Below are 15,954 nucleotides of genomic sequence, written 5' to 3'. Positions count from 1 at the left end.
TGTGTGTCCTCCTTCTACTCCTCGGCACTGCCTTTTCTTCAGCTACTTGCTATTCGACTGGCAGCAGTTCATTCATTCATCCTCTCATTCACACTTCGCTGCTCTCTGCGTGCACTCTCCCATTCTCTCACTGGTACGCTCCCATTTTCGAAGTTTCGATTCACGTCTACCTACCACCACTCACTCGCTGTCCTTCGTGTCGATGATCGAAAAAATGATTCATTCTTTGGTGTGGGGTAGAGATTGTTTCTACTCGACAAGGTGTATCGATAATGAGAGTCTTCGGTGTGAAAACGAGTAATGTTTTACGTTATTGTAAACAATGTGTGGAAATGTTGATAAAACAATATCTAAATTTTTCAAATTTACTTGAATACTGTTTAGAGGGTTCCATAGGAAAAGGTTTTGCTAATAACTCCATCTTTCGTAACGCAGGAACACTCAATAAAAACATATCTGAAGGATAAAAATCCAACCTGAAATTTTTAACCTGTCTTTTTCATTAGTATCGTCATGTCAGTTTTATCTAAAGGCTACGGGGTACACCTCTGGTGAAAATGAAAAATCTTATTTCACTGATAACTAAAATAAAACAACATTAGTTGGTATTGTAACGTGGTGGGATCGCCTACAATTAACATTTTAAAAATTATCTGCTGATAGATTGCTGTGATAACGTACAAATTTTTGAGGCTCTCTCATCTTCAAAGGCTAGTATTTTATTTATTTTGATGATTTTCTCGCCGTCAGGAAATTTCTGATTATTCCATAATAATAGTTTTTGAATTTAACAGGCTTGTAAAATTTTGAAAATCTAAAACAAAACATTGCTACGTAAGTGTAATAAGGTGAAAAAAACTACAGAAATGCCGTTTCATGGTTTTTTCCTGCTAAGAATTTGTATCCTCATTCTTTCTTGTGTTAACGTCTTTTTATGAGTATCAGTATGAACCTTTTTAAAAAAATAGTCGACTGAACAACATACCTTAAAATCCAGAATGTGTTTTTTTTCTATTATTTTTTCTCACGATCTTTTCTGCGTTTTTGGGGATATGTTTTAGAAATACGTTTTTTGCTCATTTGTGGTTTACTCACTCAAGAGATGGATCAACAGCTCTGAAAAGGAAGAAAAATGAAAATATTGTAAGTTAATCTAAAACAGGAAAGTGGGATATCATCATTACGGCGGAAATGGTTTTGCAGTTTTTAATTAAGGGTGTCTACGATGAACACACGCAAAATTGATTCGCAAAATTCGAGTTTTCATCCGATTGCCACCAAATTTTCAGGGATTGAAAAATAACTATTAAACTTCATTTTACCATTTTACTCGTATTTTATTTACAGTCTTTACGCAAATGCCCGCACCTTGGCCTTAACCCCGGCCATAAGATTCTGTACAACCTGTTAATCCACCCTTTTTTTGCATGTAAACCCATACTTTCTTCAATTCCTCGACTGTTTTCACTACCTTAGGTCGTTTAAAAAGGTGCTGCTTCATAATCGCCCAGTACTTCTCGATGGGGCGGAGCTCCGGAGTGTTGAACATTTTCGTCACGAAATTGACCTTATTGTCCGCATACCACTTCAGCACGTCCTTGGAGTAGTTGCATGAGGCCAAATTCGACCAGAAGATTGTTGGGACGTTGTGGGCCTTCATTAGAGGAAGCAGCCGCTTCTGGAGGAACTGTTTTATGTACACTTGTCCGTTCATCGTATCCTGGATCACGAAGGGTGCACTCTGCTTCCCGCACGTACAGATGGCTTGCCAAACAAGGAATTTATTCGCAATCTGTTTGAAATCGGCCTTATTTGTTTCGTCGTCCATGATGCAGCATTCAAGTTTCGTCAGCATGTTGAGTTACAACTTCCTGGTACGGGTTTTGGCGGACTTGTTCTGCTTCTCGTCGCGATTAGGGGCCTTTTGTACCTTGAACTTTCGAAGCCTAGCCTTAGTTTTGACCTTCTTGACAAAACTTCGGCTTAGGTGCAGCTTTCTAGCCACATCCCGAACGGAGGCGTTCGAGAAGGCCCCAACTACGCGGTTGTAATTTTTGGTGTTTTGGTGTTGTACGGAATACTCTTTACTTCACTTCTGGGCTTCTGATCGGTGGACAATCGTTCCTTAATCACTCGCGACACCGTGGAATTCGCGATTCTCAACGTTTTAGCAATGGAACGATGCGAGAGATCTGTGGGATTCTCGTAAACTTGAAATAAGGACACAATCACGTAATAAAATATTATAATTTATTTAGAATCCTTGAGTCACTCCGTTCTGGTTTACGTCTCTCAAACTACTCGTCTTTTCATCTAGTCGGTTACTATGTTTTTTAAAACATTTTAAAGACAAGACACTACAGCCCCCTTCTCTTTTTTCTTTTATTATTAATCAATGCGGAACATAATCCTTAAATTTGATTGGTTCTTCCCTTGGGCGCCTTATTGGTTGACCTTCTGCATCTTTCTCACTACTAGAACTTGCAGCTTTCAAGCCGGGTGTTTCTTTATTTTCAGAAAGCAATACCGTAGTCTCATTCTCAGAAATATCAGGTATCTTCTTCAGATGCATTGTATTACGTCTACATTTCTTTCCGTCTACTGACGACCGTAAGACTACCTCTGCACCATTTCGCTTGATAACCGTATGTTCTTCTGGTGAAAACTCCGTACTTAATTTCTTTTCCTTCCTAAATCTTTCGATTAGGACTCTTTCACCCACCTGAATGTCGCTTTCGTGAGCTCGACGCTTATGATCTGCATAAACTTTTCCTTTTTCCTTCATCAATCTGTCATGATCACTTACACCTTCATCTTGCCATATTTCACGAGGTACCTGAGGAAGCTTACTGCGTATATTACGTCCAAACATAAGTTCAGAAGGCGACCGTCCTGTCGTAGGATGAGGTGTTGAGTGATACTTCAATATGAATTGACTTAAAACAATTCGCCAATCCTCGCCTAATTCTTGAGCAATTTTAAGTCGCTTGAGTATCGTCCGATTCTGCCTCTCCACCTCTCCGATTTGTTGAGGCCAGTAAGGAATTGTGTTTACCAATCGAATACCCATATCTTCACAAAATCCTTTGAACTCCTCACAAGCGGCGCTGAACTGTGGTCCATTATCAGCGCGGAGCGTTCTCGGAACACCATAACGAGCGAAAATCTTAGACAACTGTAGTATCGTTTCTGTCGCACCAGTTCGTTCCACCTCACAAACCTCAACAAAACAGCTATAATAGTCGATGATTACCAGAAGCATTTGTCCCTCAGGAAGTGGACCTAAAAATCGACAGCAATTTCTTCCCAAGGCCCATACGGTAATTCTTTCCTTATCATAGGAATTGGTGGTTCTGGAGCCGCTACTAATGCACACGAACGACATTTTTTAAACAAATTATTCTACATCGTAATCCATTTTTGGCCACCAAACAGCACAACGTAAATGTGATTTCATCATACGCATTCCGATGTGACCCTCATGTGCAACTCGTAGCACTTTATCACGAAGTTCAGTGGGAATAACAATCCTATCCGCTCTAAGTAAGACGTCTCCACAGCAACAAAGTTCATTGGCTTCCGTTCTGTTTTACGTCTCCCAAACTACTCGTCTTTTCATCTAATCGGTTACTATGTTTTTTAAAACATCTTAAAGACAAGACACGAGTTGTTCTTTCGACTCAATTTCCGCGAGTTTTGATCACAGGACTTTTAGGTCGAATTCACAGTGAGCGCGGTGCGAAGTGCGAAGCGAATTTCCAATTCGCGCGAAAAACCGCTTCTCATTGAAACACGTTGAAAAAAACATCGACCGGCCACAGTGCAAGCGAATTTTCGTGCGAACACCTGGCTGGATCGCGCGAATTCATCCTGTTCATCCGGACATACACTGAAAATATTCTCTCGGATATTTTTTATCGTAAAATGATTTATCAAAAATTTTTTTTTCAAAAGTTTATTTATTTAATTATCATTGCCGTTTCTGTTTTGGTAATGAAAAATGCACGGTTTTTTAGCGCGGATTTTCGAAACAAACGCGGTTTCAGTCTTTTTCTATTGAAACAAATTATAACTGGCAATAAACGACCGGTGGCATGAAAGCCCCACAATATGTGTATAGGGTGAAGGGGCTAAACGGATAGAAGTTGGAATTTGTTATCCGACGCCATCTTGAAATCCAATATGGCCCCTTTCACTCAACTTTAAAATGCTGGAAGTGACTGAAAAGCACATGAAACTCCCACAATATGGGTATTGGATGAAAGTACTCAATAAGTAGAAGTCGAATTTGGCTGTCCGACGCCATTTTGAAATACAAGATGGCGGTTTCCGCTTAATTCAAAATGCAATAAATAACTGAAAATCGTAAGGTCCATCCACAATATAAGAAATCAGTAAAAGGGATAAAAAAGTAGATGAAAAATTACTGACAAAAATTTAACAAAAATTTTGAGAGAACTGCAAAAAAGCACTGAAAAGAATAAACAAAAATATAACAAGTGTTATAAAACTTAAGTAATATTGACAAAAATAATACAAAACTGTGGGAAAATATGAATAACTATTACTAAAATTAAAAAATATGACAAAAAAATAGTGACAAATGACAAAACTTTGGATAAAACACGCCAAATGTGGTTAAATAATTAAGCCAAAAAATATGACAAATATTACAAAATTAGACAAAAATATGAGAAAAAAATCACAGAAATGGCAAAACTATGACAAATGAGAAAAAAAAAATTATGATAAAATTATAATCAAAATTTGATAATGAAATGACCTGACAGAACTAATATAAGGACCAATATTTGACAATAAATTTACAAAAATGACAAAATAATAACAACAAATTTACAATAAAATCACAAAAATCTGACAAAAAATAAGGCAAAATGGCTAGAATATGATAAAGTTTTGAAAAAAATATGACAAAAAATTGTCAAAAATAATGACAATAATCTAACAAAATTATGAAAAATGAGATAAAAATATAACAAAATACTTTCAAATATATGTAAGAAAAATGACAAAATGATGACAAATACGACATAAAAATCACAAAATTAAAAAAAAAAGACAAATCCAAACATATAATAATAATAATAATAATTTATTAATGATGAATATGTAAAAAATACATCGCAAATACGACGAAAAAATGACACAATCTATAAAAATCTATGGGCTTGTGATATGTGTAACTCAGTTGGCATGTTAATTCCCTCCTAAGCCAATGTCCGTGAGTTCAAATACAAGAGTAATCATCGAATGCATTTGTACTGGAAAAGACTTTCAGTATGAAGAGAAGGTGGTAAAACGAATATAATCGAACGAAAAAAGACAAAACTATAAAAAAAACTTACAATCAAATGAACAAAAAATCTGACAGAACTATGACAAAAATATGACAAACGAAAACATGACAAAATTATAACAAAAATTAAAATAAAATGACAAAAATCTTACAGTACTATGACAACCTTTGTCAATTGTCATAGTTTTGTTTTATCATAGTTTTGTAACATTTTTTCATACTTTTGTTGCATATACTTTTATCACATTTGTAAGATTTTGGTCATAGTATTGCCAGATTTATGTTATTTTATTTCAAAATTTTGTCATACAGACCCCGCTTGATTTTGGCAACATCCGAGCAAAAACCGTTCGTTTTTGGCAACATCCAAAAAAGACGTTTTTTTGTCTTTTTTTTATTTTTTATTTTCATTTTAAACAAATAAAAATTAATGTAAAACGTAATATTAGCATGAAATTTTTTCATTCGGCTTAATTATGATAGTTTTAAACAGTAAAAACATGATTTTTTCCATGTTTAATGCTCATAACTAATATAATTGAGTCAAATTGAAAAATTGTATGCTAATATAAGGTTTTACATAAATTTTGACTAATTTGAATTAAAAATCAAAAATAAAAAAGTGACAAAAAAAACCGTTCGATTTTGGCAACATAAAATTTTCGGGCGTGTTGCCAAAAACGAACGGGGTCTGTATTTGTAATTTTTGATTAGTTATTATATTTGTCATATTTTTATTTCATTTTTCATATTTTCCATAATGTTGTCAAATATTTGTCAAAGTTTTTAATTTCGAGTTTTGGCATTATTACTAATTTGTTGTTATTATTCAGTCAACTTTTATTAATTTTTGTCAGTTTTTTTTTTAAATTTGGTCATGGCTTTGCCATTTCAATGTCAAATTTATCATAGAATTGGTATATTTTTCTAATATTTTTGTAATATTTTTATCACCATTGCCATATTTTTATTAAAGTTTTGTCAGCGTTTCGTAATATTTGTTATTATTATATTGTATTTTTTTTTCAAAATTTTGTTATATTTATGTCATAGTTTTAGAAGATTTTTTTTGCGATTTTCAGTCATTAAAATTATTTTAAAGTTGAACGGAAACCGCCGTATTGGATTTTAAGATGGCGTTTCATAGCGTCAGAAAAATTCGACTGTTACTAATTGATTGAGTTTTTCGGAATTAACGCGGATTGGTTTTTTTTTTGCGCGGTGCGTATCCCTCGCTCACAGTTTTGTTAATTTGCAAAGATTTTTTCACATGTGATTAATTTTTGCAACACCGAAGGTTTTTTTCAGTGTTGAACCGCTTCGCAATTCGCGTGCACTGTGGCCGGCCTTCAAAAGCGAACTTGCGAAATTCATCCGGTGAATGAATATTTCGCTTCGCAGTTCGCTTCGCGCTCACTGTGTTCGTACCCTTAAACTTGCAGGATGTAAACAATGCACTATGAACTACATCCATCCAAATTTTCATTAAATTCTACCCAACGGTTAAAAAGTTAGAGCAAACTAATAATGTGGCAATTTCATCGAGGACACAATTTATTTAGAAATGTGAAAGCATGACAAGGAACATGTATCGTAAATTGCCTGATACATCAACTAACCCATAAACGGAATCCAACGGATAACAGCATCGTAAAACTTTGTTTATGATAAATTGAATTTTTTTTCACAACATTAAAAAAGAGCCTAATACAATGTTAAAATTAACGAAAAAATTCCATTCCTATTTCCATGTTTAATTCTTTAAATAGCGCCAGACATTTCTATGACTCACAAAACAATGTTTTGTGGTTTGGATAATGTTCAGCTAGATTTACAAATATTCTAATAAAAAAAATGTCTATGTCTTGAGACAGAATGAATCGTGATAACGAATTTACGATACCTGTTTTGTATTACATTCATGTTGCTTATAAATTCCAAGGGCCCTTAAGCACGTATTACTTTAGATTTGACCGACGATTTGGGCGCGACATAAATACATATTTTGATCAAATAATGCGCAATTTTGCATAAAACTTACCTGGGAGACAACTCCAATGAATTTCTACCGCTCCAACTCCAAAGATTCTGATGCACAAAATTGTTTTCGTAAACTACACTGACGTCACACGTCACTATATGGGTTTATTTTTCTGTTTTCTACATCACCTTCAAAGCGTTACCGCTAGATGTCACTAGGCACAATTGGCCTTTTGCAAGTGTTGACATGAACCTTTTGAAGTAAACGAAGCAAACCATCGAAGGTGCTGCCATCTCAGCAAGCACAGATTTTTTTTTGTCACTTCCAGTATTTTTTCTGCTTTTTCGTTCACTTTCTTTTTAACAAATTCCGTCGAGAATCGATTAACAATGATCATTGTCGCAATTAACACTTTTTTCAAGCTTCCACCAATGAATTATGCAGGTTTTATCAGTTTTATGCACCGAATAATCAATCCCTCCTATCGATTCGCTTCTTCTGTTCCCTTCAAAACAATTATAACCATCATCACTTCTACGACCACTAGTAAAACGAAAAAGACGACGACGATGATGATGGCAAACGGGATCCATTTTTTTCAAACTGAAACCCGATAAATCCGGATTTCCACCTAGTAAAACACCGAACCCGCACGGAATACACATCCCCCCTCACGATAGTAGCCAATTTTTGCCATTTAATGACACTTTTCGCACCGGATTCCAGAAAATAACGCAAATTTTCACTGAACGTCCTGCTGCGGGGAGTTTTTCTTTTCCACACACTAACACATACGTTCGATATTGGAGGTGAATAAAGCGCGTTTTGGCGAAAAAAGAAAACGAAAAATTTCCAAGCGTGGTGAATAAAGGTGGAGAAATTTTGGAAATGTCAAACCAAAATGTTCGAAATTTATAACAGTTTGTGGGGACACTGAAAGTTTTTCGTTGCGTTTTATGTTTAGAAATTTGGAAAAAAGTTTTGCATTTTAATACTCACTGTTCCTGGAAAGAATTTTTTAGAAAAGTTTTTGATCCATAAAGTAACTGCCCGCATTTCTCACAGAGACTGAAAAATTCGTTTTGTAAGTTTCTGGGCAACTTTACGTTTCCCATTCAAGTTAAGGTCAGGTTAATCACATGTGTCTGTTATTTTTCTCTCGGTTCTCTCGCGGCTCGATTATCTATGGTTCTGTCAAATCGAAAATCCACCTGTTTAACAGGTCGCAAGGACCCATATCGAATTATGTTTTCATATGATTAGTTCAATATTACTTAATTAGATCACAAAACTATTAAATTACATGAAACGAACAACATGTCTATCAAATCTTTTTTTTTCACTATAAACGAAAGAATAAAAATTATTCATTTGCCTGGAATCCCAGGTTCGCTTTAATCGTGTTCCCTATAAATTACTTTTTTTTCCTTGTTGGGTACCTATCACTGCGACCAGTTAGTTGATCTATTGTAATATGTCCCCTGTTTAATATATGCTAAGTCAAGGAAGATCACTTCTATATATTTAGATAGTGTCCCTATCTTGAGATTTAGCATTTTCCCAATCTGGTATAACCGCTCTTATGAAGCTGTTCACCTTTTTAGGATCAATTGAAAAAAACTTCGGAGGGATCTAATATGCCACAGCCGATTATTTTAATCCGTTTCGATATAAGAGAAGGACATTCGCAAAGATGATGCTCTGACGATTCCTTCTCCATACTGCAGAAACGACACTCGTCAGAGTTGATTCTGCCAATTTTATTTATGTGATATCTGCATTCACAGTGACCTGTAACGAGCCCTGTAAACATTTTAAGGTCTTTCTTAGAATTGAATTACTTTCTATTACCGTATTCGTTTTCGCCACTCGATAGAGTTGCATCGTCCAGGCCAAAAACAAGCATAAAATGAGTTTTGCCCTCACCTGTAGTCGATGTGCGTGAAAGCACCGGTGCAAAACTGAACGAAAACGAATACGGTAGTTGGTTGACTTTTCCAACACTCAGAGAAAACTTGGGTTTTGAAACAAAACAATACTGCACTCAGAGAAATCTTGGTGTTTGAACCAAAAAAAAATAATTTGGATTAAAAAAAATATTCTTTTGAAGCAAACTCTTTTTTATTTAACACAATGTATTATGAGTTTGATTCTAAAGAAAAAATATTGGAAAGAAAGGATTTGCTTGTGTTTGCAACTTCTTCTTCTTTTTTTTGTGGATTATGAAAAATTCACGGATGGATTGGTGACAGTGACCATATATCCAGCGGTGCGTTTGCAACTGACGTTATCAACTTATGAAATGATTTGTCGCTAGTTGTCGTCAAACATCTGATTTTCAATGGATCATTAAAATTTATTTTTCGTGTTTCTAATTTTTTTCATTTCCAACTGTTATACAAGCGTCATAAAGGTCCGAAGTCTGTGGCGTTTTTTCGTTCAAAGATCAGCAGGACGAAAACGGCCGAAGCAAGAGTGAAGAGGGGTGAAAATTATTGCAAACAAAAAGTTCACACAAAAATTACCTTCTCAATTTTTTTTAATTTTTAAAAGCAAATTTTACCGTAACTAGTGCCAGTTACCTCTAGTTGGTTTGTAGCTAGTGCGAACCGCTACGGAAAATCAGAAATCTGCTTTGATTACGGTGATTTGGCTTCGTTTCATAGTGAAAATCGAGCTGCCTTAATGGCAGATTCAAGCGAAAGGTAAGACTGCACTTTATATCTACTTCGTCATTGTTCTCTCCTTTCTCTTGGTTCGAAGTCAAGAACGTGCATGAAACCTGATTTGCATATTGCAGAAGGACGTACTAGCTGTAGCAGCGATATTGCACAACTCCTCTTGTAAAAATTTCGACTGAGAATCAGCTGCGCAGCTGATCGAACGCGTACATTTAAGATAGTGGACCACGGTGGAATCCGGTGGTGGATCATAGGCAGAAACACCCGAAGCAAAGAGTACCTCTTTCGGATTAGTAGCTGGATCAAGCGTTGGGTGATGGAACTACACCATCAGCAGCGGAAACAAAACTCAACTTCATCCGCCTCGTCCTCATCCGGAGCCTCTCCTGGTGGCGGCGGAGGCGGAGGAGGGGTAGCCTGTCTAGCCAGCAGCTCAGGCACGGTCGTCGGTATCCTGTCCGGAAGTGGAGGCGGAGGTGGAGCGGGCCCAAACAAGAACGACTACGACGACAGCTCCCACAGCAGCAGCAACACCGAGGAGTACACCGATAACGACGAGCGGCGTCGTCGGATTATGAAAAATCGAGCCCGGTAAGTTTCTGAGCCATTATTTATAATTGCAGAAACTCTTTGAATTAGAGTGCAAATTATGATGGTTAACTTGATACGATATTATAGAGTAGATCAAGTCGCCTGGCAATATGACAAAAACCAAGTTGTTAATATACAGTGGTTTCATCAACCAATGCAATTTTTGAATGAGAGATACTTATAATCATATTGTTCGCATTCATAGATTTTTAATGAATATATTAAGTTTAATAAGTTTTTAAGTTTACGGAAATGTTGATGTTATATTCAAATGTTCTTCTGAACTACTAAATTACCTAAGCATGGAAAAAATTTGTTATAAAAAAAGCTGATAATATTTTCCACGACCTCTAAATCTTTAAACGCAATTTATTTACGAAAAAAATAAAATTTGATTTGATTTTTTTATGTGTATATATGGGCTGAGCTCGTCATTCCGCCTGTATTAAAAAAAACTTACATTAAGTTGTCTAAGTAAGGTATAGCTATTTATGGTAATCGAAACATTTTGATTGTATTCAATAACGCTGTTAATACTGTTAATTTCTCTCATGAATCTAAGTAAAAAAGGGGGTTCAGGTCAAAAAGTGGCCAAACTAAATTGCTTGTAAATCGATTATTAGCTTATTGAAAATATTAAAGCATTTTACGGAAGAAATACTCAGTTAGGATTCCGGTCGACCTAGTCCAAATGGGCAAGTCTTTTGTTTGAAGCCTCTCATTAGATTTTGTACAGTCATCTTATCCACTTTCTTCGTCGCAGAACGTCAGAACTGATTCTCGCTTGTCAACAGTTTTTTGGGTCTTCTAAAAGTTCTGCTCAACTATCGCCAAAAATATTTCGTTTGGACGAAATTGGGAGGATTCTTATCCTTGGGCACAACCTGAATACACGGAGAAAAAAGTCGAAAGTTGTTCCAATTATTTCAGCTAATTATACCAATCATCAAGGTGTAGTTGATTTTTTCGCATTCAACTATAAATATAAAAGGTTCAACAACAAATTGCTGATTGTCCTTACGCAATCAACTACAAATATAGTAGATTCAACTGTAATTGATTCAAATATAAATATGATAAATTCAACTACAATCGTATGATTTATTTTAGGCATTCAACTATACTTATAATAGAATCAACTACACCCTGTTGATAATTAATTCCACTCTAAACAGAATAGATTCAATTACGATTGTACAATTGATATTAAACATTCAACTCATAAATATAATAATTTCTATTACTTTTATGATTAATTGCATCAAACTTTATTTTAACCAACATTTGAGTATAGTTGCGCATGAGTGCAGAGAAAAACAGAAAAAAAACGGCGATAAATTCAATTCTCGTTAACGTGAAACCCGCGGGAAATATTTTTCCGAAACCGCTATCGCTTAACCGTTTCCAATCCACCAAGGATTCCTGTGTGTATTCTCCTGGCAGCGGTTGTGGTGCTCGACCAGCACTTGGCCTCGTTTGGAAACCGCAACTGTCCACAAATCCGGCAGAATAGAAATTTGTTCAAAGGGGTAGCCGAAACCGATGGGAACCTCAACCTCAGCTGACCGTTCGAAAGATTCTAGAAAAGTCCTCCAACGAAACTCCCAGTCTAAGAAAACAGGCTACAATAAACGGCCGGCGACTTCAGCGGCATGGAAAAACTCAATTCTACTCGGAGCAAGACGGCGGAAGCTAGACATGGCCTCAAACAATTTCACCGGGAACAATCGAACGATGCTACTAATCTGTCAGGGACGTCAAGTGTGCTGGTGAGGAGGAAGTTTCCAAAAAAGTGGACCGAATCAATTTTTTTTTATTATTTTAGATTATTGGGAGCTTAACTCGGCCAGCAAAGTATTTCCCTGGGATCACTGCCGACTTACCGGAACCTGGGATTTTGTCACTGGGATCGATTGACAAGAGACCACACCTGACGTCCTATACGGTCCCCCGAAACGCTGCTCGTCGAATAGCATAAATGTTGGTTGCCCGTTCACCGATAAAGCCCAAAAAAATACGCCGGGTAAAACTTACAACATTACTTTTTCTCCGTTTTTTCAATGTACTTTTTTCCCTGGCAGCTTTCTTTCGTTCTACCTACCCTGTTGCTGAGATCGGTGGGCTTTCCGGCTGGGAAGTAATCAGCAGTAGCAGGACAAACAATTCGGATCAAAATGCAGTTGTATTCCTGTAAATTTACCACCACCACCCGATGGCAGTTTCTTTGGTCGGTTTCGGGCGGAGGCTGAACGTTGAACGGGCCAGAAATAAAATTTTGTTTTGTGTAAATAGTGTGAAAAACCAATAAAAATAAAATATAATTGGAATAACCGCTAGAACCGACTAGAAAGCAAACAATAAATATGATGGCTTCCAAAACAAACATTTGTTGAATCTACAATATCTATAGTTGATCTCATAAAACCAATCATAGAAATATAATTATATCTATTATATTTACAGTTGAATCAATTATACCAGTATAGTTGAATTTATTATATTTCTTGTTGAAAGCACAACATCAATTATTGACTATACAGTAATACCTCGATATAAAGCAACCTCTTTTTAAAGCAACCTCGATATAACGTAACCCAATATAAAGCAACTTTTGCCTCTATATTACGTAACTTTTAAAAATGTTTCTAATTTGAATAAATACGTTTATTTTGAATACTTTTTTGTCATGAAAATATAAAAATGTTGTTTCTGAGCCATACGGTAAATTCTCAGAGGCATAAAGAGCGGATGAGCGCAAGCGTTAAAAATGTAACTCCAGTACTTTGAGTATTGTGATAGTCGCTTTTGTGCTTTGTATGGAAATTTCAAATTCTTAAATTTTTACATCTCCCATGACTTTTCTTGGTTGTTTTTGCTGCCCGAAATAGCAATACAAATTCTGGAAGCGATCCATCTAGTCCTGAATTAGCGCAACGAGTTTTTAGTTTGTATGGAAATTTGTATGGGAAAACAAAATTTTTCATTCAAAAATCGCCAAAGATGTTCTAAAAGTTCCAAAAAAATATAACTTTAAATGAAAATGTTCCTTGATTCTTGCAGTACATTTCATGTGAACAAAGCACAAACCTTTTTTGTTCCCCAGAAAAGTTATTCAATGTTTTATAAAATTTTACTTTTCAAAATCAATTTTTTTAAATATATCATTTTTGACTGTTTGTTTGAAAGCTGTGTAACAGTAGGATGGAAATAAAAAATCTCAAAAAACTGCTTTGCATTGCGACAGAATTTATTGACTAATAAAGCCTTTGCAGAATCATTTCATGCAATTATTAACAGCTCTAGCAAGCAAAGTCTGCCATTTTTGAATACTTTTTAATGGATTCAGATTTTTTATTTTGAAATGGTTATAACTTTTTTCATGAAATTCTTAGCTTCTTGTCATGTAAGCAAAAAATGAAGCCTAAGAATAGTCAAAACTAAAAATTAAAGACCCACTTCATTTTGAGCTTATTTGAATTTTCTGGATGATTTAATGTGCAAAAATGTCTTCTTCCATACAAAATTGAATCGCGTTGCGCTAACTCAGGTAACAACCAAATCATCTCAAATTTTACACTGCTGCTTTGTGACCCTTTGGCAGCGAAAAAACATATGGAAGCAAAAAGTCATTTTTTGCAGCAGTCTACTGTACAGACTTCTGTACCATCGCGAATGCACGGATTTCATCACTTGCTATGAAAATAACAAAGAAACATTTCTGATGTTTCTGAGCCGTTTTGAAAATATGTACACCCTCTTTGGGATTTTTGTTTGGTTTCAATCGCCTATCAGAATGTCATTATTTGGTGACATTTATCACAATTATTAAACGTCAAGGAATCCATTGAATTAATAGATAAAAAACAAAACTGTCTGCAGATGGCGCTTTTGGGCATAGCAGGAGCGATTAGAGCATTGAAGCCAAGATTTTTAATGGTAAAAAATATTAAAACCGTACAAACAGAATTTAGAATCAACTTTTTCACATTTACGATCACTATCGATGCTCCAAAGGACCATTTTAAGTAGTGTTTCGATATAACGTAACTTCGATATAAAGCAACGAAAAAAAAAATTTCGTTGCTTTATATCGAGGTATTACTGTAGTTGAATCTATTATATTTATAGTTGAATGCAAAAAAATCAATCATATCGGTATAATTGAATCTATTATATGCACACAAAAACAATCCGATAATCTATTGTATATATAATTGAAAATTTGATATTTATAGTTAGCCGAGAAATAATCAGAAATATGATTGAATAAAAGTGGATTATTGTTAAAAATACTATACTTTTTTCTCCGTGTATTGTTAGCGGCATACCACTCCATGGCCTTTTTTCCATAATGGTAGGATACCAAATCCGGCCAAAACTACAGACAAATCATAAGCAAACGCTTTTGAAGACACTCTTTCACGTGAATGACTAGTAGACGGTTCCTGCCTAACAACCTTCCTTGTTCCTGATTTGACAAACTTTGATAGTTTAATATGCTTGAAAATGTCTGCCATCCGGTTGCTGTATAATACTCTTGTCCAGGAAGCTGCCTGAAGTTTTCTTTGGCGTAGGTTTCGTCGTCCATTACCATCGCAATAAACTTTGTCAACAATGTCGTTTACAGCTTCTCGGATCTCTTTATTTTGCCAGAGAGAGTAAAGTTGGTTGGTTTCGCGGACGACGTCGTGCTACTAACAACGAGTTACTCAACAGATATCGTCCAGCTAAGAGCTTCAAAGGCTGTAGAAGCGGTGGAGAGCTGGGATGCACTCCAAGAGTTAGCAGTTGGCTTACCACAAAACCGAGATGGTCCTGATATCAAATCTGATTTCACCGCAAACAGGCAGGATTGCAGTTGGATCATGCATTTGGGTGCAAATTTTTGGGTGTGATGATTGACGACCGGCTCAGCTTTAAAAGCCACATATGTGTAACAGGCAACAGCAACAGAACCGGCCGCATATACGAGGATAATGACGAACAACTCGGGGATCCGAAGTAGTCAGCGGAGTGTAATTTCGAGTTCGCTTTCGTCAGTCCTTCGATATTGAATGGAAAGATTTCCATCCAGTGTTGGTTATAACCAACAGAAGCTAAACATCGTACAGAGGCGAATGAATTTGCGGGTCATCAGTGCGTACCGCACTGGCAACAACAACATGGTGATCGGTGGATCGCTCTTCCCCCATCGACCAGCAAATAAGGTCACTTGAGTATCCCGAGATGGCCGAACAGAAAATCAAATTGACCACATCTGCATCAGCCGAAAATGGAGAAGGAGCCTTCTTGATGTCCGCAACATACGAAGCGCAGACATTGCACCTGACCATAACCTCGTCCTTGGCGAGATACGACTGAGAGTTGCGCGTGTCCAACGGCGC

The 15,954-nt window shown here is 36.1% G+C and overlaps 2 protein-coding genes and 1 long non-coding RNA gene across 4 annotated transcripts in view; 2 read left to right on the top strand and 1 right to left on the bottom strand.

The window, feature by feature from the left end:
* Positions 1-8,075, bottom strand: part of LOC129758169 (PHD finger protein rhinoceros) — a 41,076-nt gene extending 33,001 nt beyond the window's left edge. Inside the window, exons 1-2 of one of the 2 annotated variants that reach the window (XM_055755632.1) lie at positions 7,359-8,075; positions 1,096-1,116 (exon numbers count right to left, since the gene is read on the bottom strand). The gene's annotated coding sequence lies outside the window, so the exon portion shown is untranslated. The remainder of the gene's footprint in view (positions 1-1,095; positions 1,117-7,358) is intronic. The other variant, XM_055755630.1, reaches the window with a different exon arrangement.
* A 1,682-nt stretch (positions 8,076-9,757) lies between these two features.
* The window catches only part of LOC129758425 (BTB/POZ domain-containing protein 10), a 26,694-nt gene continuing 20,497 nt past the window's right edge, over positions 9,758-15,954 (top strand). The window contains exons 1-2 of the mRNA XM_055755927.1: positions 9,758-10,003; positions 10,099-10,570. Of these exons, the coding sequence (XP_055611902.1) occupies positions 10,296-10,570 (275 nt within the window). The 5' untranslated portion in view covers positions 9,758-10,003; positions 10,099-10,295. The remainder of the gene's footprint in view (positions 10,004-10,098; positions 10,571-15,954) is intronic.
* Positions 11,116-12,979, top strand: LOC129758427 (uncharacterized). Its single transcript, XR_008739979.1, has 3 exons — positions 11,116-12,339; positions 12,396-12,593; positions 12,652-12,979. It is a non-coding gene; the product is annotated as an uncharacterized LOC129758427 (long non-coding RNA).

The sequence above is a fragment of the Uranotaenia lowii genome, chromosome 3 (assembly GCF_029784155.1).
Source record: "Uranotaenia lowii strain MFRU-FL chromosome 3, ASM2978415v1, whole genome shotgun sequence".
NCBI classification, from domain to species: domain Eukaryota; kingdom Metazoa; phylum Arthropoda; class Insecta; order Diptera; family Culicidae; genus Uranotaenia; species Uranotaenia lowii.
Note: the sequence above shows the minus strand (reverse complement) of the source record. Positions and strands in the feature narration are given on the sequence as shown.